A 27,507-nucleotide genomic window follows, 5' to 3' on the forward strand; every position below is an offset into this window, starting at 1 on the left:
ATAAGGCCTATAAATATGTTTAGATGGTATATAGCATGCACCTTTGGTACTGTTGGGATTTTATATGGTCTAAGGCCAGTTCTATTGCATGCAACTTAATTAAAGAACTACTTTAAAATAAACTGAATAGATAAAAACAATAAATTGAATGGAAGTTTAGTTGCTAATCAAGAAGCTATTCATTGTATAAGAAGTGCTTGGCATCTGGGGGCCAAATGATATAGGAATTAAAAGAATTAGTGAGAAATAAATTTAATCTCACAAAAATATAAATTTATTAATATATCACAGTTTCATCTTGGAAATCACAGAATACATATATAACAAAAAAAATAAAAATATATATATATATAAATTTTAATTTATTTTAATGTCATAACAAAACTGAAATATCACAGGTGACTAGTCAGATCTTCTGAGGGATTTACGGATAAGAGCCATCCTCTAAAATAAAAATAAAAAGTTGATAAATTTTCTGAAATGTTATCAATACTATATATCAAGAAATACTATATTTGTGTTACTGGGATTTTTTTTTTTCCTTACCACAGAAACATTTGGTCTGCTTTATTTTCATAGTGCATTGAATTTTCACAAAAAAATGTCATGGAAGTAGAATTTCCTGCAGTTTGCATTAAAAACATACTTATTTTATAATGTTGTGTCTTTTACTGGATAAAAAGTAATTTCCTACTAAAAATTCCAGTAGATATGTTTGTTTTTGTCACTGTTGCTATCTGATATGTATGAATACTATGTTTTAGTTATTTTCCAATTAGGGTCAAGGCATAAAGAATTAAGTACTAAGGTATAAATTAATTTCTATTAGATACTGTAGTACTATACAAGTACAGTATATGCTCCCTAGATTGATTAATTGATTTTTTCTGTTTTACTGGCACATAAGTGACTTAGGCTACTGTATGTCATGAGCATGCTATAAAACAGAGAAATGAAAAAAAAGTTTTTTTGGTAACTGTGCAGAAAGGTTAACACATCAAAATATATATAAAAAATATAAAACAGAATACGTGGTAGTATACTCAGACTAAAAATAAATGCACAATATGATATACAGTAAACCCCCACTATTTGCGGGGGTTATGTTCCTGAGAAATGTCGTGAATACCGAAAACGCGAATACTGAGTTATGACTCCCATAGTAATAAAGGGGTTCTGTTCCAAAGTATGAAATATATAAGAAAAACTAGTCTAAAATTTTGTCTATGTATGTATTATATGTACCTTCGTAATATGACTATGTACATAGTGAAATGCAAGCATATGGCATCGAAATGAAAATAAGAAACAATTTAATATTAAATGTAATATTTATTAGAAATTTCAAAACAAAATCTTTCAAACCAGCGCCTTTGCTAGCAAAAAAAAAAAAAAAAAAAAAACTTATCCCGCCAGTGCTATCACCAGTTTCGCTAAAGTGTTGATAAAGGAGTTTTGCCTTTTCACAAATGATAAGTGAATTTAACGGAATTTTATTTTGAGTTCGGTCTTCTATCCACAGATTTAAAGCTTTTTCCATCTTTTCTAATTTAACATCACGAGTTACAGAGCAAATTTTTGAAGCAATTAGCACATTTTCACGGACACTACAGCGGATTTTTTCTTCCGATTTTTTGATTGATCGTACGGTTGACTCATTGATTTTATTATGTTTTGCCACTGAGGAGACACTTTCACCATTAGAAATTTTATCTAATAACTCAATTTTATTCGTTAATGTCATCACCTTCTTTGATATTTTCACATTTCTCTCGTAGCCATATTTTTGTAGGGGTTAGAAAGAACTTGTCCACAATAAAGTCACTTTCTTCCGTTAACACACTTGAAAAAGTCTGTTTTACACTGCAAAATGGATTTATCATTTTTGTAAGCATATCAATTTATAAATTGATAAATTTATTCAATTTATAAGCATATAAATTAAAAGCAACCAACAAAACCTTCCATGACAAGCGATAACACATACTGAACAAGGATTAGCGAGAAACATCCACGCTCGCGATTTTGTCACCCCTCTCCCCCCCACCCACTGAGTGCTGTTTTGACCAGGAAAGATAATTTTAGTCACGCCCACGTTTTTTTATGGTGGAAAATATTCACGGCACTTTAAAATTCACATTTTTTTAGGTTTCATTTTATATTAAATCAGCGACCGCGAATACGCGAAACTGCAAATACAGATACCGCGAATAGCGGGGGTTTACTGTATATATATTTGTAGAAATTAATAATTCATAAAAATTTAAAAACATCTGACACATGGTGGCTGTGTGATAAAATTTAAAAATTTAAAAACATCTGACACATGGTGGCTGTGTGATAAAATCTGACTGAGTGTATAAGGCCCAGTTAGATGGATAATAGCAGTTTGATTTTGATTTAAATTTTATTTTAATTTACTGGTGCAAAAACGACTGTGGTTATACTGTGCCAGGAAAAATTAAACTGCAAAAGATAAAGATTCTGGTAACCTTTAAATAGGTAACCTCGTCAAATTGTTATATATATAAAAATAATAAAAAACACTGCAAGTTATTAATAGCTTGTTGTTGGAGTGGGATTTATTGGTGTAAGGGCTGCTATGACCAAACTGCACCTGTTACTTTGGAGTGTTGGTCAATATATGAAAGGAGATTGGTCTAGATTTGATTGTATGCATTAATCATTTTTAGATAAGTGAACAAAAAGTTGCATCATCTCCAAGTAATATGGCTTAGTTGCAGAGGTTTTTGTGAATTAAGTAGAGATCTGAAACATGCAATTTTAGCTGAATAGTAATTGCACACTCAATTAGAATATGCTTCATGGTAAGTATGCAACTACCATGAAGGCAAAGTGGAGGATCTTCTGCTAGCAGTAAAAATAGGTGTGTTAGATGTGTATAGCCAATTTGTGCTCTTGCAAGCATGACCTCTTCCTGCCTGTTTAATTGGGAACTGGATCTCCATAACTGTGGATTGTTTTATTTCAAGAAGCTTGTTAACTGTTGAATTATACCACATTTTAGACCACATCTCAATACATATCTGCTGTATCACTGGTTTGTAGTCAGAAAATGAAACGGATGGAATCTAAGCAAGCAGGGTGTTTTGCTACTTTGCCTGCCCGCTCGTTTCCTCTAATTCCAACATGGCTGGGTATCCAGAAAAACACGACAGTCTGCTTATTTTTATTGAAGTGACATAACTGTGATGTGATTTGTGTGAGAAGTGGATGGAAATTTTGTGATTTATTCTGTAGGGCATTCACAGCACTTAAGTCTGTGTATATTATGACCTGGGTATTTAGAAGATCTTTAAGGAGATTTAAAGCCATTTTGATTGCATATAGTTCAGCAGTAAAAACACTGCACTGAAAATGGTAATTCGACAGAGACAGTGGATATAGGACTGATTACTCCAGCTCCCACAGATATATCAGTTTTGGAGCCACCTGTGTATATCTGAAGACTGAGCATTGGCCAATGCGTGATCTGCATGCAACTGTCTAAGATTGTGGTTCGATAGGGAGTGTTTCCCCCACTGAAGAAAATAGTTGTCACAAAGTGGTATATACATTGCCCATGGTGCTTGTACTGAGTCCGCAGCTTGAAAGATATTTCCAAGTTAGACATTCCAATTTTGAGTTACCTCTTGTATCCGGATACCAGCAATTTTGTTTTCGTTGGATTTACTTCTATATAAGTTTTAGCATTAGCATTAGTAGAGGCATATGATGCAAGAAAGCAAGCTTATTCAGCATCAGCCAAAAAAAAAAAAAAAAAAAAAAAAAAACACCCCACTCCCATTTCACCCATCTGTTCGTTCGAAATACCTGTCCAGTTGAGCTTTAAATTTGTTTAGGCTATCAACTTCTACAACAAGTGATAGAAGTCGGTTCCACCAACCAACCACCCGCTGGCCAAAGGCAAATTTCCGCACATCTATCCGACATCCGTCCTTCCTCAATTTGAATTTATGCCCTCTGAGGTGATTATTCTGAGCAAGATGAAGAATCCCATTGGCATTGAGCATGCTCAAACCATTCAAAGCCTTATACACCTCTATCAGATCACCTCGCCGGTGCCTAGTCTCCAGACTCTGTAATTTGCAAAACTTAAGCCTTTCTTCGTAAGAGCAACCCTTTGTTCCATTCACTAATCTTGTTGCCCTTCTCTGTACCCGTTCCAGCAGTTCTACATCCTTCTTGAAATGAGGCCTCCAGACCTGTATACAGTACTCAAGATGTGGCCTAACCATTGCCTTATACAAGGGAATAATCACCTCCTTATCCCTGCTAGAAAAATTCCTGTATATCATTGACAAGACACCATGAGCTACTCTTGCAGCTCGTCTGCACTGCTCAGAGAACTTCATATCTGCCTGCACAATTACCCCCAGGTCCTTTTCATTCTCCACCACTGTCAGTGTAGTACCGCAGAGTTGATACGTTGCTCTGGGGTTACTGTTTCCCATATGTAGTACTTTACATTTGTCAATGTTAAACTTCATTTGCCACCTCTCAGCCCATCTGTTCAACCTTTCCAGATCCTGTTGCAGCAGCATAGCGTCAGTAGTGTCCTTAACGACCCTGCCAACCTTTGTATCATCTGCAAACTTGGACATTAAACTTGATATCCCATCATCAATATCATTCATAAACACCGAAAACAACAACGGACCCAACACTGAACCTTGAGGAACTCCACTAATAACATTAGTCCACGTTGAGCAGTGTCCATTGATTACCACTCTCTGTCTTCTGCCACTCAACCAACCCCTTATCCATAGCAGCAATTTGCCTCCAATGCCACACTGCTCCAATTTGTGCAGCAGTCTTCCATGTGCAACAGTATCAAAAGCCTTTCTAAGATCCAAATATATAATATCAAAGTTATTCCCTGCATCCAGTTCTTTTGTGCCCTTAACAAAACCATGCTGCGTCTGAGCTATAACTGAATTCTTGTCTAGATGATCCTGCAGTGCTTCTTTAACCAGTGCCTCCATTAATTTACCTGGAACAGAAGTTAAGCTCACAGGTCTATAATTACTTGTGTCAGCCTTTGATCCTCTTTGTGAATTGGGGTTACATTTGCACATCTCCAGTCTATGGGTACCTCCCCTGAGTCCAAAGAAGCTCTCATAATTATGGCTAGGGGTTTGCATACTTCCTTTGCTGCCTCCTTTAATATAACTGGATAGATCCCATCCACCCCAGGTGCCTTTTTTGTGTTTATCCTCAACAATCTCTCCTCCACTTTCCTCTCAGTTATTACAAAATCATCCAGCTCACTGCCAATGTTTACTTTACCTACATCATTCTCCTTCCTGAATAACTCCTCATGCGTGAATGTAGATGCAAAATACTCGTTTAGATTGTTAGCCACCTGAGCAGGATCCCCAACTGTTGAACCATCAATATCCAGTGGACCAATCTGATTCATCCCTTTCCTTCTCGAGTTCAAATATGTAAAGAACTCTTTTCTGTTTTTCTTTGCATCCTTTGCCAAGGATTTTTCGTAGTCTGCCTTTGCCTGCCTAATCTCCTTTGTGACTTGGTTACAGACCAACTTATATCTATCATAGGCTTTCATGTCACCCATTAATTTGTATGTATCCCATGCATTTTTCTTCTCTGCCACATGTCTCATTAATTCATCTGACAACCATTTAGGCCTAAACCTTGAACAATATTTCTTAGTTGGTATGTAAAGCCTGGTAGCCTCCAAGATTAGTTCCTTGAATGCTTCCCATTTTGAGTTTGCTGTTGGTAACATCATCAGTTGGTCCCACTGTATAGAATTTAAATACTGTCTCAGACCATCATAGTCGCCTTCACGAAAACAAACACCCTTCCCTTTACCTCTGATGGTAGTTACCTCCTTGAGTAAATCCCACTTCAACACACTGTGTTCACTGCCACCTAGTGGTTCATTTATCTGCAGATTCTTAATGCATGAAGAATCACTACTGATAATCAGATCAAGAGTATTGCTCCCTCTTGTTGCCTCACAAACATGCTGATGTAGAAAACAATCATCCAATAAATCCACAAAAGCCTTGCTAGTGTGCGAGTGACCAATCCACAAATTCCAGTCAATATCTGGGAAATTAAAATCCCCCATTATAAGACTCTCTGATTTACTGGCCCACTCTATTTCCCTGTACAATATCTTATTATACTCATCAGAGTCATTAGGCCTATAGCACACTCCTACTCTCAATTTTGATTTCCCTATGCTTATGTCACACCAGACTGACTCGACACTGCCCTGTCCATCGATGTCGACTGGCTTCACTTCCTTGGACTTTATGTGTTTCTTAATTAATAGCATAACCCCTCCTCCCCTTCTGTCCTGTCTATCCTTTCTATACACATTGTATTCCCCAAATTCCAGTTCCGCATTACTTATATCTGTGTGACACCACGTCTCTGATATCCCAACAATATCTGCCTTTGATGTTTTGAGCAATACCTCAAATTCATCAAATTTATTTACCAAACTCCTAGCATTGGTGTACACGCAGGTATACATACACCTGTTTCTATTCTTAGCTACCCTATCACAACCCATGTGTTTACTTGTACCGCAATGACTACCAGCAGTCTCTGAAATATCCTGCATCTTGTTTTCCAGGCTTCTGCTCATTTCAATAGAAGCAGTGCAAGAATCACTTCCACCTCTGCCAGTGGCTACTGTTAATCTATTAGTCCTTGTATCCCCCCCAACTAGCAGTTTTCCGACCCACCTAACACTGCCTCGACAGCATCAGCAAAAATTCTTGCACCCTTTCTATTTAAGTGTATCCCATCCCTGTAGAAGCAATCTCTCCTGTTAACAAGTACAGTCCAGGCTGAAAAAAATTCTACCCCTTGAGCCTTGCACAATCCCTACAGGGGCGAATTGATCGACAAGGCTCTCATCATATACTCCCTCCTATCGTGTCTGGGCAGAATTGCAGACACTTTCAAGTTCAACCCTAATTCACGGCTTTTTTTCAACAGTGACCTGTACTTGCTAAGTAATTCCACCGGTCTCCTACTCTTAATATCATTAGTGCCAACGTGTACAACTATATCACCTTTTGTGCCCTAGAGCAGTTTTCCTACTGCAGTTCAAAGAAATATGTCCAAATGGGATGATTCTTAATTTGGCTGCATAACTAAGAAGCAATACTTTTCTCCAAAGATGTAGTGGAGGTTCATTTGTATCTATATACAAACTTTGCACTGGGGATGTCTTAAAGGCACCCGAGGCAAAATTTTGGAGAAAGCTCTCTATGATTAGTGGTAGCTGACCCTGGAATCCTGTGGCATACAGATTTTGAAGTATGCCGTAGCGCCAGGTAGTATCAAAGGCTTTTTCAATATCCAAGCAGATCATGACAAGATGTTCTTTACGGATAAAAGCATTCTGTATGTTGGATTCTGCCTTGATCATAAGGTCTAGAGTTGACAGATTTTTTCGAAATTCGTACTAATTCTTATTCATCACCAAATTAAATTCTAAATATTATTTGTATACATGGTCAACATTATTTGACTGCGTGCCTCAGGATATGTGACTTTATGTTCTACTTGGTATTTTTGGATTTTCCTACCTGTTTTACACATTTCACATGATTTAGAAGAGGCAGGGTGATTGCCTTTGCAGTTAGGGCAAATGGGAACTGCGGCTGGACAATCTGCTTGTGTATGATCTTTTGCCCCGCAGATAGCATCACTTCTGCATGTGTGCTGTGAATGGCCATATTTCTGGTATTTAAAACAGCGAAGAGGATTTGGGATGGGCGAATTCGGCAGTTTAAATATCCAGCTTTTACTGAGGATGGCAAATCAAGAGTACTAAAAGTCAAAATGATGGAACGAGTTGGAATGAGATTTACATCTTTTTTTTGTAATTATTCTTTTAGCACTAATTACCTTTTGATTGCTAAGTTCTTGAACTAATTCTTCCTTAGACACTGTAATTAAGTCCCATTCTGTGATGACACCTTTCAAAGAATTTATGGTATTGGGGGAGTAACAGAGACTGGCAACCCACCAAATGTCGTTGTCTTTAATAGCCACTCCGAATGTTTGGCAGTGACTGTTTTCAATCAGGAGATCTCCAGATTGTAGTCACTTTACCATTTTTGGCAATCATGCAATAGATTCAAGGTGTCTTTGAATCATGAATGGAGATAGCTTACTCACAGGCTGGGTAGACAGTGTATCACCAAAAAATTAGGAATGTCTGGAGAGTGTGCTTCTGTTCGAAGCCTTTTAGGTTGACTATTGTTGTTATCATGACAGGATTCTTGCCTTGAGCTTGAAGGCTCAAAGGGTGGAAAATTGTGAGAATCCATGATGGCCCTTTTGGCCTTGGTTGTTTATATTTTCCACCCAGGTTACCGGCCCCGCCATGAGGATGCAGGAGCAGTACCATGAGGTGACCAAGCGGCTGAATTAGTAAATTAGTACTTATATAAAAAAAAAACACAACAGAAAGGTGGGTTCCTTTCTGGGCCTCTGCCTACTTTTTGTAGAGTGAAAGTGCTACTCTGATATACAAATAAAATCAAGAAAACTGTTTTTGAAACAAAAAATAGAATCTGTTCGCTCAAATGCTCTTTGCAGAAATCGCTTAGCCACGGAATGCTTGGCACGTGGGGCCTTTTTATGGTGCAATGGCAGCTTAAGCCATAATGCAGCACTAAGTCAAGAAGAAACTACACTAAAAGTTATAAATAACCTAAAAATAGGTTCCTATGCCAATAAATATAAACAGAAGGTTATTAATTATCTTTAAGAACAAGTAAAGGATAACTGTATGTGGTAAATAATAAAATGTGTTTATATATATCTGTATAAGTTTGTTGCACATAAAAACTGGAAAATTTCAGAAAAGTTGCCTCTGTCATATAAAAATTTGAATGTGTAATAGGGCTCACAGTCAGAAGGCTGAAAGGTGCTAATACATAAATGGCATGCATTGATGAAATTGGGATATTCAATAAAAACACTGATTCTGCTGAGGTCACCAGCCCTCAGCAAAAAATTCAGGACTGCAATTTGTCCCCTAAATAACTGGCCCATGTAATTACCACATAGGAGAGGTTATGGTTATATTGGTGAAAATCATGCATCCATTTGACATTTTATTCATGGATTATGAGAGATGAGCATAAGTGTTTATAGTGTACCGTGACTATGCCATAAAGTAGATAAAAGGTTTTTTGTAACCATTCAGAAAGGTTACCATGTCAAAAAATATAAACAAATATAAATTGGAGTAAAAAGCAGTATACAGGGGCTAATAGATAAATGCTCAATATTATATATAGTGATAAAAATTAATAATTTGTAACAATTTATAAACATCTGGCATATGGTTATTACCTGATAAAATCTGACTGAGCGTACAAGGCCCAGCCAGATGGATAAAAGCAGTAAAATGCGTATCATTAAATTTTTAATTTTCTTTAAAAATCTTTTATATGATTTAATCTATTAATGCTTCTATAAATAACTACTATTACCTTTCTGTGCTCTTCTGTTCGTTCACTTCTTTCATATACTTTAATTTCATCCTCTGAATAACCAGGTATCCACATATTCCAAAACTTTTCTACAAGGAGATAAATGAAGAGGGCTTGAGTATATATTAAAAAGCAATTATTAATCATATGTATTTGAATATGAATCCCGACTTTCTCTATAAAGGAGATAACACTCAGTCATCTCCCTTCTTTTAAATGTACAAAAAAGTCTGAAGCTGTTTTTTTTTTTTTTTTTTTTAAGCTTCAGACTTGTTATGCAGAGGTACCAATTACACCAGAAGGGAAGGGGAATGATTATTTCTTCCCAAGTATATACATAAAAAAAAGAGATAGTTTAAAATAGTGCACTTTAAATTTTTACTTTCACAGTGATATAATTAGGTTCTGACATTAATATATAATTGAATAATAAGAACAAATAATATCACATTATTAATAGTAGTCTGGTCACAAAAAAAAAAAAAAAAATCCAGACAACCTTATGGCAAAATCAAGGCAACAAAGTGAGTGAAATCGCAATAGAAACCAAAATTCTAAGGAAAATTAATGTGAGACCACTGCATCATTTACATGAATGTAGCGATGTAAAGAATTTTTATAGCTATACCTCTCCAATTAAAAATCAAGATGCAAATTGAAGGCCACACCTGAAGAGTACTAAAATTCATGCTCATGCAATTTTAACAAAATTTGTTAAAATTGATCTAAAATTGATAATAGTTCTCTACTTAATACATGAATTAAGTATTTAATACTTAATTTATACTTTTTTTTTTGTTTTTACATCACACCTGTTGAAGCCATTCTCCAATCAATCACAATGTATGTTACTGCGAGTTGCACCTAAAAGATAGAACAGAGTGGTATATCTTACCCTAGAGGCAGATATCTGTATGTAAAAAGGTATGCCCAATATGCAACCTTGTGATTTTAACTTCTTCCCACTATTTGTTCATGAACTAGAATATAAACACAATTTTTTTTTATTGTGCAAAAGGAAGAATATTTAGCATGAAAGACATCACTATAATCTCTAAAGGGCACAAACTGAAAGTTGTGCATATCAATGATCTGGTTTTTTTTTTTTTTTTTCCAGCTCTATCCACGACCATTTCCTGATATTTCAAAATGGCTGGGAATCTGAGAGACAGCAACTTGTTTTCTTGTTTTTTGAAAATGAGTTGATTCTTAAGATGTTGAATCAATGGGTGTGAGAAACACTGATTGTTCTGTACAGCCACTACAAGGAGCATTATGAGACTCAGTATAGTTAAGGACAGGAAAAAGCTGGTGCTCTCTAATACCATCCAAGTCTAGTTTAATGGCATATAGTTCTTCTGTAAAAATGCTGCAAACAAGAGTAAAGGAAACAGACAGTTGATTCTGGAAAAAAACTACTGCAGCACCTACTGATTATTTACTTTTGTTCTATCCACATAAATCTGATAACCGTTTCTGTTTTCAAAGCTCTGCAGCACATCATTGAACTTCTGCATGACAATTGATTTTTTTTCCCCATTTTGTTAGGTAAGAAATGGATAAAGGCATAAGTCAGCAGCAAAAGAAGCTCTGAATTTAAGCCTACAAGAAAAATGTGACTGAAATGTATTTTCCAAACTCGAACTAAGTGTCCGAGATGCAATCCTACTGGTTTATTTTCATTTGGCAAACAACCATAGTTAATTGTCCATAGTGATTCATGAATAATACACAAGTTTGGATGTGGCAAGTGATTGCATAGTTTTGGGTGTAGATGCAGATTAGATAATCTCATTGAAGCTCTAGTGGAGGCGCTGATCATCTACATAAAAGATGTAAATTGACAAAGTTCTAAATAGCTCCTAAAGATATGGAGAGAGTGGTGGACTGTATCTAGGTGCTGTAATATACTCTGTCTAGCTGAAGCATATACAAGGGATTCATAATCCATTTGTGATGTAATCATAGTTTTGTATAATTGCAGCAATGTGTATCTGTTAGCTCCCCTAGGCCACTAAAGATACTGCACACAAGATGTTAAGTTTTGATAGGCATCTACTTTAGAGCATTAGTATATGTTCATGAAAATTTAAATTTATTATCCAAGGTTGGGTCTAAAAATTATAAATTTTTAAAAACAGGCAGAGAAAATTATTTATACAAAGAACCAGTTAAGGGTGAAGATCACTAATTTTGCAAAAGTGTATAACTTGATTTTCTTTCTTTTTTTTCAGATATTTTATATCCATTGTTTTTTTGTTCCACATTTCTACCTTGTTTATGGATATTGAAGCTGCAACTCAATAGTGTTCATGATTGAAATGAGAGGGAAAAATCATCCATGTAGATATGTTTCCAGCGTAGGCAGTATAACCTTTGTCATATTGTTCATCCTAAGGGAAAACAAGGTTGCACCTATTACTGAGCCTTGGGGGACCCCTTCCTATTGTATACATATTGAGATAAGCAGTCTTTATATCATATCTGAAATGTTCTGGGAGAAAGGAAGTTCTCTATAAATTAGGTAGGTTGCCCTCTGTATTCTAACTCAAATAAACCTTGCAGGGTTCTAAATCTCCATGACATACTGAAAGATTACTGAAGGTCTTGATTTACCATCACTATATGTTGCGTTTAATAAATAATGTCTTGTATTTGTTTCAACTTTGACACACAGGCCAAAGGTCAATCTGTTTATTCTAAATCCAATTCTCTTTCTCAAACAACAATGCAAGTCTCTTATGTACCATTCATTTGAAGACTTTACCCAAACATTGACACCCTATCGTGCAGTCAGGTTGTATACAGTGTGTTTCTGTGATTTCTAAATTGACTTTATTTATTAAATAATTTTGCAATCCTTAGAATTTAAAATGGCATCAAGTGATAGGAGTTAAAGGAAAGCATGTAAACTTAAATGTGGCACAGAAATTAGAGTTAATTGAGAAATTAGAACAAGGCATCTCAGTAGCACGTTTTTGTGAAATTTACGGTGTAAAAAAAAACAAAAAAAAAAAACTGTTTCTGATATCCGTAAATCAAAGGCCAAATTTCAACATAATTTTATATTGTACAGTACTGTGTATTGTATTAAAGCTTTTTTTTTTTTTTTACATTAAGAACAATAAAAAATGCCCCCGGGTTACATTCGATTTAACGGGCTTCTGGCATTAACAGACACCCCTTCTCCCCTATTAGTCCGTTAAATCTAGGGTTTACTGTATACACATAAGAAGGATCTTGTCTAGGTTTTGGAAATGTGTGGGCAATTGCTTGCTTGCTACTGAGAAACATCTCAGTAGGTTAGAATAATACTCAGCACTCATAGTGGCACTTCGTTCCAGGAAACCAACCATGATCTCTCCTGCATTCCAGAAGACAGATGCCATGACTACTTCTGCACTTAAATTTTAGGGGGAGGAAAGAGGTTGTTGTTTTTTTTGTGAAAGGGCAACTTAGGCCATATTGCACTAATCAACGTTATGAATATGACAAGTGCATAGTAACTGTTATGACATCAGTCAAAGACTGTGATATAATTTTATCTGTTTAATAAAGTGGAAAAATTCCAGCAGATCAGCATCGTTACCTATGATGTGGTAGAGTGTCAGGGGTTCTTTAAGATTTGGAAGAAAGCTAAACGAGACTTGGCGGGCAGTGGTGTTTAAAGTACACTCAACAAGAATATGTTTCATAGTAAGAGGAGAGTTGCACTGTGTGCATTGCAGAGGATCATTACCTGTGAGGAGATAAAGGTGAGTAAGTTGACTGTGACCAATTCACGCTCTGGTTAAGATCACTTCCTCCCTTCTGTTTACACAGAAGCTGGAGGACCATAACTGCAGTTCAGATTTTATTTGGAGGAGTTTATTATGTGTTTGGGCTTGCCATTGAATTATCCACTGTTCCCTACATATTATTCGTATATTACTTTTGTAGTCAAGATATGGGAACATAATACTGTGATGATTCTCTGTTGGATGGATGTTTAGTGGCATAGTCCGCACATGACCTGGAATCCAGCAGAAAATGACCACTCGCTGGAGTTCTTGGATATGCATCAGTTTAGATTTTATAAATTTTATTAGAGGATGTGTTTGAGAAGAAATGTTCTGTAAAGCTATAAGCATACTCTGGGAGTCCGTGTATATATATATATATATATATATATATATATATATATATATATATATATATATATATATATCTCCAATATTTTGAATTTTAAAATTAAATAAAATAAAACATAAGCCAGTAGTATGGCAAAAACTGTAGAGCGAAAATTAACATTTATTATTTTGATATCTTTTAGTAGTTCCTTTAACCCTTTTTTGGTGATATTTCACGTCTCTTGGAACTGATACCTTTCTAGGGGGGGGGGGGATACCGCTAAATTACTATGTAATTGGCATTATTTTTAATTTTATATCGTGCTGCCTCTAATGAAAGCTCAATATTTATTTATTTTATTATATTTTAACTTTTGTCATTATATATATATATATATATATATATATATATATATCACTCTTTCCCACTTCTGTTCTGCAGTGAGTACTTTAGGGTCCAATCCCAAAGAAACCGTCATTCCTAACATTCACCACAATACCCTTGTTGTATTTGGGTTTTTTGGCACAAGGGCCTCTTGGGCCATATTGTGCCTGTTCAATATTTGCTTATCACAAATTTCACAGACTATTATAAAGATTTATCTCTTTCAAATAAGTAAACAGTTCCTCCAAATCTGCGTCATTGCCAAGAACCTGTAATAAGGTTATCCGTTCCTTCAAGTGGGATAGGGAGATAAAGCTTGATTTTCTGGTAGTTGAAAGTTGGGGACATTCAATGAGAATGATTAATTGTTAGCTGCAACTGGCAAAAGAAACAGTGAGGAGGGTTCTCTCCCATAAGCAAATACAGATGAGTTGGATGTGAATGACCGATGCAGAGCCTTTCTAGAATTACTTCTCGTCGCCTGCTTTTCCTGATACTAGATGTCCACAGTTTTGGCTCTTTTTATCTGCAGCAGTTTATTATTTATTTGAGCTTTCCAGAGGTGAGACCATTGTTTCCTACATGTTGTTTTAATGATGGATTTGTAGTCTGTGTAGGGCACTTTTAGTTGCCTGGAAGAGCCTGAGTCAGGGTGTTTAGCGGCAGAGTCTGCTTGTTCATTATCTGGAAGGCCTACATGACCAGGTATCCAGCAGAAAGTAACCTTCTGGTTGGCTTTTTGATAGTAAAATAACTTAGATCGTATCTCTTTAAGAATCAGATGAGAGGGCAAAATGGTAGATTGAATGGCAGTGATTGCGCTTAAGGAGTCTGTGTATATCAGAGATTGCTTTATATGGCTGTTGTGTATTCTATCTAGAGCTAGTTTTATTGCAAATAATTCTGCAGTACAGATTCTGCATTCCGTAGGAAGAGATGCAGCAACTGAGAAGGTGGAAGAAATAGCTGCAGCATCTATGGCTGCATCTTGTTGTTGTTATGGGCGTTTAATGAGGCATAAGCTACTATGGCTATAATTCAACTATTCATTTTTTATATAGGGAAATCAAAAATTTTTATAAAATCAGAAAAGATTAAAAAGTCAAATCTGCTTCAGAAAGTTGAAAAATTCGAAAATATTTGCCTTGTCACCAATGAGATTCTCTAAAGTTATTGATTTATTAAGATTTACCAGTGATAGCAGAGTTGATGCTCTGTCTTGTCTATAGTAGGGGCAGTCAATGAGTATGTGTTTAACAGTCAGATTTATATAGCAATGTGGACACTGTGGTGGATTGTCTCCTCTAAGTAAATAAAGATGGGTTAGATGGGTATGACCTATTCTTGCCCTTGATAGGACTACTTCTCTTCTTGATGTACGGATACTGGAGCGTCAATTTTTCGGATCGTGTTTAAATTGAAAGAATTTATTTGTTTGAGAGTGCCAGATTGTTGTTGTTGTTGTGATGGGGGTTTAATGGCGCACGAGCTGCTGGGGCTATAGTGCGCCTATTCATAGGAAATTAATAAAAATCAAATTTCAGATAGAATCAATTTATGGTTTAATAGAGTGATGTTTTAAAATTTATGATACAATCCAATTTTTTTCAAAAAAGAGAAGAATTTGTTGATGTTTGCATCGTCACCTATAATATTTTTTAAAGTCTTCGGTTCCGGAAGATTTTTTAGGGAAAGGAGGGTGGATATTCTGTCCTGATCATAGTGAGGGCAGTCAACGAGAATGTGTTTGACTGATAAGTGTGAGGAACAGTGTGGACAATGAGGAGGATCCTCTCCTGTAAGCAGGTGAAGGTGAGTCAGATATGTATGTCCTATCCGTGCTCGTGCAAGCACTACTTCTTCTCTTCGTACTGTTTTGGTGCTAGAGCGCCAAAGCTGTGGATCCTGTTTCAACTGATAAAGTTTATTATTGCTTTGGGTGTGCCATAACTCTTTCCACATCGCAAGACATGTTGTTTGTATGATATGATTATAGTCATAGATTGGAATAGGAGCAAAGGTTAAATCATAAGTTGTTGGATTTTTGGCAGTTTTGTCAGCGAGTTCATTCCCTTTTATCCCCGCATGGGCTGGGATCCAGGAAAAGGTCACTGATTGATGACGTTCCTCAATTTTTAATAATAGGCTTCTGATTTGGTTTAATATAGGATGAACCTTATAAGAAAAAAGTTTTGTATTGCTGTAATTGAGCTTAGAGAGTCAGTGTATACAATATATTTTAGAGATGGGTAGAGATTCAGGTTTTCTAAAGCTAACTTTATTGCATGAAGTTCTGCAGAGAAGCTGCTATACTCAGGTGGAAGGGAAGCAGAAATGATTGTAGAGGGAAATACTGCTGCTGCTCCAACAGCTGAGTGTGATTTGGAGCCATCAGTATATATTGGCAATAAACTAGCATATTTCTGAATATGGCTTGCATGGAGTTGTTTCATGGTGAGTGACGGTAGAAGATTCTTTCCCCATTTTTTAAGATAAGTATCACAAGTTAATTGTGGACGAGGTGTCCAAGGTGGGTAAAGGCATTTCACTACGTCTAGCCTGTTGACATTAGGAATATTCCAACTCTGTGTTATTTCAATTAGGCGTAAGCCTGCCGGTCTTATTTTACTGGGTTTGTTTCTATAAAGGTTTTGCAGTGGTGGATTAAAGAGATACGGCCCAATAGGATGCTGGCAGCAGTTTTGTATTCGGGCTGCATACTTAAGAAGTAGTGTTTTCCTGCGGAGACAAAGAGGGGGTTCATGTGCTTCAATATATATAAACTTTGGGTAGGGGATGTCCTGAATGCGCCAAGGGCAATCTGCAGTGCACTATGCTGTATAGGGTCTAACCAGCGTAGTGTACTCTTTCGGGCAGAATCGTAGATTGGAGCACCATAATCCAAACATGATCTGATCAAAGCTCTATATAGCAGAAGCAAAGATGTACGGTCTGCTCCCCAAGACATTGCAGATAAAGCTCTCAGTATGTTCAGTTTTTTAAGGCAGGAAGTACGTAGCGATTTAATGTGCTCAAAGAAATTTAATTTTCTATCAAGGATTAATCCCAAGAATCTGATATTGTTGGTCACTGGAATGGTAAAATTTGAAATCTGAAGTTCAGGATCTGTATGCATTTTTCGTTGATTACAAAAGTGGACTGCAACAGTTTTCTGCTGAGATAGATGATAGCCATTGAGTCCTGCCCACCTTTGCACCTTATTCAAGGATAGCTGCAGTTGCCGTTCAATGGATCTCATATTCTGAGAATGGCAAGAAATGGAGAGATCATCCGCATAAAGATAGGTCTCAACTGTATTTGGGAGTTCTTTTGTTATAGAATCAATTTTAAGGGCGAAGAGGGTTGCACTCAATACAGAACCTTGTGGCACTCCTTCTTCCTGTAAAAATGTCATAGAAAGCGAGTTGTGGTATCGAACTTGGAACGAACGATTCTGGAGAAAGTTTCTGATGAATATAGGAAGGTTGCCTCGTAGACCAAGGGCATGGAGGTCGCTGAGAATGCCATGACGCCAGGTAGTGTCAAATGCCTTCTCTATGTCAATGGAAACCAAAACGAGATGTTCATTTTTTAAGAAGGCATTGCAAATTGCAGACTCTGCCTTAATCATGAGATCTAAGGAGGACCTGTTCTTACGAAAGCCATGCTGATTATTACTCATTAAGTGTTGTGTTTCGATGGTCCAAACAAGTCGATTATGAATAATTTTTTCAAGTAATTTACCGAGGCAACTGGAGAGGGAAATTGGTCGGTAATTGTATGGCCTTGTAGAGTCTTTTCCAGGTTTCAAAAAGGCAAGAACTGTGGCATGATGCCAAGAGATGGGATAAATGTTTTCCATAAATATTCTGTTATAGTAGACCAGTAGTATTTGTAAATTTTTGTCTCCAAAGTTTTGTAACATGATATAAGATATTCCATCTGGCCCAGCAGCACAGTTGTGTGTCGTTTTCATGGCATGTAGAAGTTCATGATATTGAAGAGGCTGGTTATACGGAAGGAAAACTGAGGTTCGAAAGTTTATGGCTCATTCTTCGGTCTTGGTCTTTATTTTCTGAAAATCCGCAGAATAATTTGAGGCCGCTGAAACTTTAGCAAACGCCAGATTGTTGTACATTCTGACAAGCATGCAGCTTGAATAGCTAATGCAAAGTCTGATGGCGGAACAGGGATATTAGTTAAGCCTAAGCTAGTTGGATTTTTTGCGGCTTTATCAGCCAGTTCATTGCCCAAAATACCAGAATGTGATGGAATCCAACAGAAGATGACCTGTTGATGGCGTTCTTCAATTTTTAGTAATATGCTTCGTATTTCTTCTATAACAAGGTTTAACTTTATCTGACAAATTACAAAAAGCCATGATTGAACTAAGCGAATCGGTGTAAATAACTGATTTTAAAGATCGATCAGTACAGAGATTTTGTAAGACCAGTTTAATTGGATATATTTCAGCTGAAAAGATACTGAATTCAGATGGAAGGGATACTGAAATAATGGTATTTGGAAACACTGCAGCTGCTCCAACGTTTGAATTTGATTTAGAGCCATCTGTTTAAATTGGGGAAAAATCACTATATCTTTGAGTGTGAACTGCAAGAAGTTGTATGATATTAGATGCTTGTAAAACGTCTTTTCCCAATGGCAGAGATGAGTGTCACAAGTCACCAGAGGAAGAGAAGCCCATGGTGGTTGACAGCAGGTTGCTACCTGTTGTACGGAATGAATGGAAAGATTCCAAACTTCCATCAGTTCAAGGAGGCGAAGACCAGCTGGCTTTACTATGCTAGGTTTATTCTGAAGAGGTTTTCTAGTGGTGGATTGAACAAGTATGACTGAATCTGATGCGAGGCACAGCTTTGTATCTTAACGGCATACTTTAGTAACAGTGTTTTCTACGTAACTCTAATTGGGGCTCATGAGCATCAATATAGAGACTATGTGTGGGCGACGTTCTAAAAGCACCAAGTGCAATCCTCAAAGCACTGTGTTGAATGGGACCAAGCCAGCGTAATGCGCTCATTCTGGCAGAATCATAGATGGGAGCTCCATAATCTGGGCGGGATCTGATTAATGACCTGTATAGCCGAAGCAGAGAAGTACGATCTGCACCCCCATGTTTGGGAGGATAAAGCTTTGAGTATGTTTAACTTTTTTAGAGAGCAAGTACGTACATTTTTAATATGGTCTATAAAATTTAACTTGTTGTCAAGGATTAATCCTAGAAATCTGATATTATTAATGACCGGGATGGAGACATTAGAAATTTGAAGTTTGGGATCCGATTGAAGTTTGCGCTGCCTACAAAAATGAATAGCAACTATTTTCTGCTGCGAGAGCTGATAGCTATTGATGCTAGCCCACTGTTGTATTTTATTTAGTGATATCTGAAGCTGCCATTCAATAGACCTCATATTTTGGGAATGGCAGGAGATGGAGAGGTCATCTGCATAAAGATAAGTCTCGACTGAATTTGGAAGCTGTCTTTCTCTAAGAGCAAACAGAGTGGCACTCAGTACTGATCCTTGTGGAACACCTTCTTCCTGCATGAACGTTGTAGAGAGGGCACGTTGGTACTAAACGTGAAAGGATCTAGTACATAGGAAATTTTGAATAAATATAGGAAGGCGCAGACCAAGGTCGTATAGATCACCAAGTATGCCATGCCGCCAGGTGGTGTCAAAAGCCTTCTCTGTATCTATTGAAACCATTACAAGATGTTCACGTTTAACAAAGGCATTTCGAATGGTGAATTCAGCCTTGACCATGAGATCTAAGCACGACCTATTTTTACGAAAGCCATATTGATTATGGCTCATTAGATATTCTGACTCAATGATCCAGACGAGTCTTCTGTGGACAATCTTTTCTAGGATTGTGCTGAGGCAGTTTAAGAGAGATATCGGTCTATAGCTATGGGGGTTGGTTGGGTGTTTCCCAGGCTTTAGAAATGCCAAAACAGTAGAGTGATGCCAGGAAGCTGGAAAAACATTTTCTGAAAATATACGATTGTAAAAAACCAAAAGCTTTGTCATCAAGATTTGGTTTGGTTTGGTTTTAATGGCACATTAGCTACTAAGGCTATAATGCGCCAAGACCAGGTCATTTATAAAAATTTTAAACTTTCAGTGACCTAATTAGTTTGGTCACTATGTCTAAAGGTATAACAAATATATAAAAGAAAAATGTAAATTTTATATACGAGTAAAAATATTTATCGATTTTAAAAAGCTAAAAACAGCAGACACATTGTCATTGTCAGATAAAATCTGACTGAGTGTATACGGCTCAGTCAGATGGTTAAAAGCGGTAAAACGGATATTGCTAAAATCTGGACATTCAATTAAAATGTGTCTAATTGATAAAATTGTGCCACAGGACTCACACATAGGAGGGTCATCAGCCCTCAGCAAAAAAGAATTAGTCAAATGACTATGTCCTATGCGGGTCCGGGCAAGAACAACTTCCTCCTTACGATTCCTGCGCAGACTAGACTGCCACGGTTCAATTACAGGCTTTATACAATATAGTTTATTCCCAGTCTGTCTATTCCACGAGTCCTGCCATTGGGAGTGTATGTTTTGGTGTATTATTTGCCTGTAGTCTGTATAGGGGACTGACAGGCAGCGGTTATTATTGGGAATTGCTGATTTGGGTGCGGCGTCAGCCAAATCATTTCCCCTAATCCCAATGTGGCTGGGAATCCAGCAGAAGCGGATATCATATTCATGCCAAGGAGGAAGTGAATCTTCTGCTGAATACTAGACAGAACTGGATGAGGATTATATCTCACAGATATTAAAGCCATTGACACGCTGAGAGAATCGGAATATAAAATGAACTGTTGGTATTGGCATTCACTAATGTGATCCAAGGCTAACTCTATAGCATGCAGCTCTGCAGTAAATATACTGCATTCAGAGGGAATCTGCTCCGATGTAGTGCTGTCTGTAAAGACAGCAGAAGATCCCACATATGATTCAGACTTCGAACCGTCTGTGTAGACTGGCACGAAATCGGAATATTCAGTTCGGTGTGCTGAATGAAGCTGCAGGTAGACAGATGATGGAGTGTCCGACTTTCCCCAATTTCTAAGAGACAAGTCACATGCCGGGACATGAGCATGCCAGGGTGGTTTGTTTGTTTGTTTGTTTTAGGGTTTTATGGCGCATTAGCATCTAAGGCTATAATGCGCCAAGTCAAAAGGATGTAGAATATAAAACTATAATATTAAAATTATTTGTATATTGCCAGGGTGGAAATGGTTGCTTTGGTGTTTGGGCAACCTTGTCTACCTTGATATTAAGTTCTTTGAGTAGCTCTTGGAGACGAATACCAAAAGGACGATTGGCAGTCTTACGGGTATTATATAAATTTTCCCATCGTGGTTCAAAAACCAAGGGCCACGTAGGATGGTCTGGCAGGGATTTCAGTTTTAAAGCATACTTTAAAGACAACTGCTTACGTCGAAGCGATAACGGTGGTTCGTTTGCTTCGACATATAAGCTCTGGACAGGAGATGTGCGATATGCTCCAGTAGCAATACGTAGGGCCTGATGATGAACGGGGTCCAGCCATCGAAGGACACTGTCTCTGGCTGAGGAATATACCTGGGACCCATAATCTAATTTGGATCGCACAAGTGCACGGTAAAGCCAAAGTAGGGTCCATCGGTCTGCTCCCCAAGATGTAGAGGGCACTTTGTGCGGAGTTGCTCCCCACGTGTGCACTTTGTGCGGAGTTGACGAATATGATCCAAAAAGGTCAGTTTTTTATCGAATATGAGTCCCAAGAATTGTGTTCGCTGCTACTGGAATAGCATTTTGTCCGAGCCTTAATTCAGGTTCAGGATGAAGATTACGCTTGCGACAAAAGTGTACGCAAACGGTCTTCTCCGGCGAGAACCTGAAGCCATTAGCAAGTGCCCAGGAATTCAGACTATCAATGGCTTTCTGCAGTTGTCTTTCAATAACCCTCATGTTGCACGACTGACAAAAAATGCTAAAGTCATCAACATAGAGGGCACTGTTTACAGTTGGAGGAAGTTGTTCTGTGATGGAATTTATTTTGATGGCAAAAAGCGTGACACTTAATACTGATCCTTGTGGTACTCCCTCCTCTTGGCTAAAGGAGCGAGAGAGTGAGGATTTGTCATCAAGATGTTGTAGCATGACATAATAAATGCCATCTGGCCCTGCAGCACCATTGTGGGCTCTTCTAATTGCATGAAAAAGTTCAGAGTATTTTAGGCGGGCAGTGTGAAAGTTAATAGCATGCTTTTCTTTGGTGTTTTTAATTCGTTTGAATGATGTAGAAAAGGCTGATGCTGCTGAGATTTCAGCAAACGTACTGCCCAAAGCATTAGCAATATCTAAGGGACTTGGCTGCATCTGTTTTGGAGCCATCAGTATAGATAGGTATTTTATCTGAGTTTTCCAACAAATGAGTTTTATGGAGCTCTTGAATATTGGCTCAATGTAGTTCAATGATAATCTGCAGTCTTGCTTGATCAAATTATGAATGGCATCCACATGGTAACATGCCTCCCACTGTGGTGGGTATCTTCAACACATCCATGCTTAGATTCTGCAACCCAGTTTTTGACCATGCCGTATGAAAGACAAGATTCCACTAATGTTTGCTGCATGCCTTCATGAATTTCTTTTGGTGACATTCCCTTTAAATAAAGGTACTCAATGATTGCATGGTGCTTTATTCTCTCAACAGTTGTCACCTTCATTCACTTTCCACACTTAAGTCCTCTGTAAAGGAGAAGAAAATAGTGAAAAACCTGAAATATTCTGTGAAAACAGAAGAGTCACAGTGCAGATTGGTTATAGTCTTTCCAATATATATATAAAAAAAAAAAAAAAAAAAAAAAAAAAACTTTTCTCTGCTAAACCTCTGCTAAAATCACTTTTCAATTCTCCCTCACATATATTGGTAGTCACACATATCAATTTTTATTGCAGTAGTTAATATGCTAAATTAAAATGTTAGGACTTCTTCTCGACAATGTGAATATGTAATTTAACTCACCTAAACAAAGTACAACATCTTTTTTTTCCAGGAATTTGGACTCCCTGTGTTGAGCTATTTTACAGGATGACAACACCACTTTCTCAATGAAGTCATCTAGAATTTCAATCATTACCTGTACAAATAAATAAAATTTACTTTTAAATGTTTCAGGAAAAAGCAAATATTGAATTATATTTCAATATAATTCAATCTTTAAAAAAATAAAAGAAAAAAATTTTTAAAGTAACATTATTTATTGGCTAATTTTTAATACACTGTGTGTGAGAGAGAGAGAGAGAGAGAGAGAGAGAGAGAGAGAGAGAGAGAGAGAGAGAGAGAGAGAGAGAGAGAGAGAGAGAGGGTAACTTTATTCAAATTTTATTTAATTCAAATATTTGATAATCTTAAACTAAGGGAGAGACTGGACTGTATCAGTAATAGTATCATTATCATAAGATAAAATATTTGCTTCTTCATTCAGTTTATGACAGAAACCCTTAACCCTTTTTAAAAATTTGGTGGTGGTTGTTGGGTTTCAGGCACATCAGCAACTTCGACCATGTGTGCAAATGTATATTATGACTGCCAAAGTGTGTGTTTATGGGCCAATCAGCACGTCGTGCAGGCTAAAAAAATCCAGATAACACATGGAGGGAAACCAAACTTCCATCTGAGAATAGCTAACTACAACCTCAAGATACCACATTAAGGGGTTGAGTATGAGGCTTGTTTTATATTCTCCAGGGTAGTAGGATATCATATATATGTTGGGTACGAGGTTATCGACATGTAGGAAAAGATTTTGCAGCTCTGGCAAACACCAAGTTTTCTTAAATATTTAGGCATTTTATTGACTTATGGTCATATTAATTTATTTTCTAAAATTAATTTTAGAAAATAAATTAATATGACAATTAATGACTCCTAGTCATGCTACTTAGTTTATTTTGAATTTAGTTGTAATTGAAGATTTTTGGCACAAGGGTCTCCTGGGCCAAATTGTGCCTGTTAATGAATTTCTTATGACTGAAAATTGTATATTATGTCTTTCAGAGATGGTTATATAACTTTGCGCACTTCAAGTATTGAAATAGTTCTTCAAAATTTTCATTTTTCCAAGTATGTGTAATAAAGTTAAAGGTTCCTGCAAATTGGATAGAGAAGAGAAACTCGATTTTCGGATAGTTGTGTACTGAGGTCATTCTATTAGAATATGTATAATTGTTAGCTGGGTCTGACAGATGAGAGAGACATTGAGGAGGATTCTCTCCCGTAAGCAACAACACATGTGTTGTATAAGAATGACCAATTCAAAGTCTTGTCAAAATAACTTCTTCTTGCCTGCTTCTCCTGAAACTAGAAGTCCACAGCTGAGGTTTTTTTTTTAATCTGGAATAGTTTATTATTGACTTGTGTTTGTCACAGTTCTGACCACTGAGTACTACATGCTGTTTCAATAGTGGATTTATAATCAGTGTATGGGACTTTCGGATGGCACTGTCAGGATGTTTAGCAGCATGATCTGCATGTTCATTACTTGGGATGCCGACATGACCAGGGATCCGGCAGAAGGTGACCATCTGGTTTGATATAATCTGTATTGGATCTGTTTCAGAATGGGATGGTGGGAAGAAGTAACAGAATGGTGGCGACTGCACTTAAGGAGTCAGTGTATATCAAAGCTTGCTTGAAATGCTGCTTACTTATATTATCTAGGGCCAGTTTTATTGCATATAATTTTGCAGAATAGATACTGCATTTGGTAGGAAAAGATACAGATATTGAGAAGGTAGAAGAAATTGCTGCAGCACCTATGGTTTCATCTGTTTTGGAGCCATCAGTGTAGATAAGTAGTTTTTCTAAGTTCTCTAAGATGTGGGCTTCATGTAGCTGCTGTAGGTTGTTGTTTTGCAGGTAGTGTTTTCCCCATCTCAGAAAGAAAGTATCACAACAAGGTGAAAATTGAATCCAAGGAAGTTCAGAAGCATAGTCATCAAGGATATTCTGAAAGTTAATATTCCAACTGATCATGATCTCTTGCAATCGAAGACCTACAGGGCAGTTTTCATTAGGTTTATTATGGTATAACATTACATTTTGAGGATCAAACAGGTATTCCCAGCTGGGATGAGATGGAATACTTTTAATTTTTTCAGTATAATTACAAAGTAAGGTTTTTTTGCCTGAGGTGCAATGGGGGTTCATTTGCCTCGATATATAGGCTGTGGACTGGAAATGCTTTGAAGGCTCCCATGATATCCTTAGGGCACTATACTGAATTGTATTTAGCTGCAACAAGGAACTGTTCTTTGCGGAGTCACGCACAGATGATCCATAATCTAAGCGGGACCGAATTAAAGTTCTATAGAGATGCGATAATGAGTGTCTATCAGCACCCCAGGAGTTAGCAGAGACAGCTCTTAAGATGTTCAATTTCTTTAGGTAGGCCATTCTAAGGTAGGCTATATGATTGGAAAAATTAAGTTTATTGTCTCGATACAAACCCAATAAACGAAAGCTATTGGTAAGAGGAATCAAGTTATTTTTTAAATATAATTCAGGATCTGGTTGTAGTCTGCGTATTTTGCAGAAATGAACTGCTGTTGATTTATTTTCTCCTAAGGAATAGCCATTCTGTTATGCCCACGATTCTATTCTGGTTATGGATATTTGAAGTTTCCTTTCAATGGCATTCATAGTTTGTGACTGAGAGGAGATAATCAGGTCATCGGCAAATATGTACGATTCAACTGTTTTTGGTATGTTTCGTGTCATATTAGTAATTCTTATTGTAAATAATGTTGTGCTTAGGATGGAACCCTGTGGTAAAGTGTTCATATAAAGTTCTGCATAAAGTGGAGTAAGTGCCCCTTCAATCCAAAAGAATGAAGGTCCTGAAGGATACCACATCACCACATGGTGTCAAAAGCTTTCTCAATATGTACATTAACCATGACCAGATGCTGTCTTCTTACGAAAGCACTGTGGATGTTTGCTTCTGCTTTGTTCGTCACATCTAAGGTTGAGCGATTCTTCTGAAACCTGTACTGATTTCTGTTTAGCAGATTGTTGGTTTCTAGAAACCATGTTAGTTGCTTGTGTACCATTTTTTTCTAAGACTTTTCCTAAACAGCTAGTCAGTGAAATTGGCCTGTAATTATGCAGGATGGTATGATCCTTCTCTGGTTTCGGAAAAGCTAGAACAATTGAGTGACACCAGGATTGCGGGTAACTATTTTCTAAAAATAATCTATTGTAGAATTTCAACAGGGAGCTTAGTGCATTGTTATTTAGTTTTTTTAAACATTATATAGCAGACTCCATCCGGACCAGCAGCAGTACTGGATGTTTTATTGAGAGACTCCAAAAGTTCCTTTAGAGTGCAGATTGTACAGATGTGATACCTTAGTGGAGAAAATTATTTTTTGTTTTTCTGCAGATCCATTAATTTTTTGAAAGGTTTGGTTGTATGTGGACACTGCTGATATACTGGCAAATGATTCACCTAATGCATTAGCTATTTCTGTCGGTGTTGTTGTTATGGGATTTCTGGTGCAAGGGCTACATAGGCCATATTGCGCCTATCAAAGTAAGTAAGTATACATGTGATAACTGCTCTGGGAGCAATTAGAGTTGGTCATACATTTTAATTTTTTTCAAGTAGGTGAAAAATTCTGAGAGTTTTACATCATTACCTATGATGCTGTTGAGTGACAAGGGGTTTGAGATGGAGCTGAAAGTAGACTGTCGGGCAGTGTCGAACAAGCTACATTCAATCAGAATGTGCTTCACTGATAACGGCTGCAGACAGTGCATGCACTGAGGAGGATCATTTCCTGTGAGTAGAAACAGATGAGTAAGGTGAATGTGGCCAATTCGGGTTCTGGCTAGAAGTACTTCTTCCTTTCTGATTTTATGGTGGCTAGAGGTCCATAATTGTGGTTCAGGTTTCAATTGAAACAGTTTATTATGTGTTTGCTTTTTCCACAAAAGAGTCCATTGTGCCATACATATTTCCTGTATTTTATGTTTATAATCAGGATAGGGAACATGATCATTTGATAAGGCTACGTTGGAGGGATGCTTTGCAGCATGATCAGCGCACTCAATTCCAGGAATACCGCTGTGGCCTGGGATCCAGGAGAAGACAACAGTGCAATACTACTCATGGAGATGTATCAGTTCTTGTCTTATTAGCTTTACCAAAGGATTGCAAGGTGAGGTGTTTGTGAGAGCTAAGAGAGCACTCTTGGAATCAGTGTGCACTATACTTTTATTCGTTGACAGGCGGGAAATATTTTCCAGGGCAAGTTTAATTGCATGGAGTTCAGCAGTATAGCTGCTGCATTCAGCTCGAAGTGGAATAGAAACAGTTGTATTAGGGAAGACAGCAGCTGCACCCACTTTATTGCCAGACTTTGAACCGTCAGTGTAGATCTTAGAAAAGTGGGAA

At 37.2% G+C, this 27,507-nt stretch overlaps 1 protein-coding gene across 2 annotated transcripts in view; it reads right to left on the reverse strand.

Moving 5' to 3' along the window:
• Window positions 1-346: 346 nt before the first annotated feature.
• Window positions 347-27,507, reverse strand: part of LOC150079010 (transcription initiation factor TFIID subunit 12-like) — a 68,350-nt gene continuing 41,189 nt past the window's right edge. For both annotated transcript variants that reach the window (XM_090383816.1, XM_090383815.1), the window contains 3 exons: window positions 23,073-23,187; window positions 9,522-9,610; window positions 347-444 (listed from right to left, as the gene is read on the reverse strand). In XM_090383816.1, the coding sequence (XP_090239942.1) occupies window positions 403-444; window positions 9,522-9,610; window positions 23,073-23,187 (246 nt within the window). In that variant the 3' untranslated portion in view covers window positions 347-402. The remainder of the gene's footprint in view (window positions 445-9,521; window positions 9,611-23,072; window positions 23,188-27,507) is intronic.

Source organism: Mastigoproctus giganteus, chromosome 10, assembly GCF_048544385.1.
Source record: "Mastigoproctus giganteus isolate SK-2022 chromosome 10, ASM4854438v1, whole genome shotgun sequence".
Lineage (NCBI taxonomy): Eukaryota > Metazoa > Arthropoda > Arachnida > Uropygi > Thelyphonidae > Mastigoproctus > Mastigoproctus giganteus.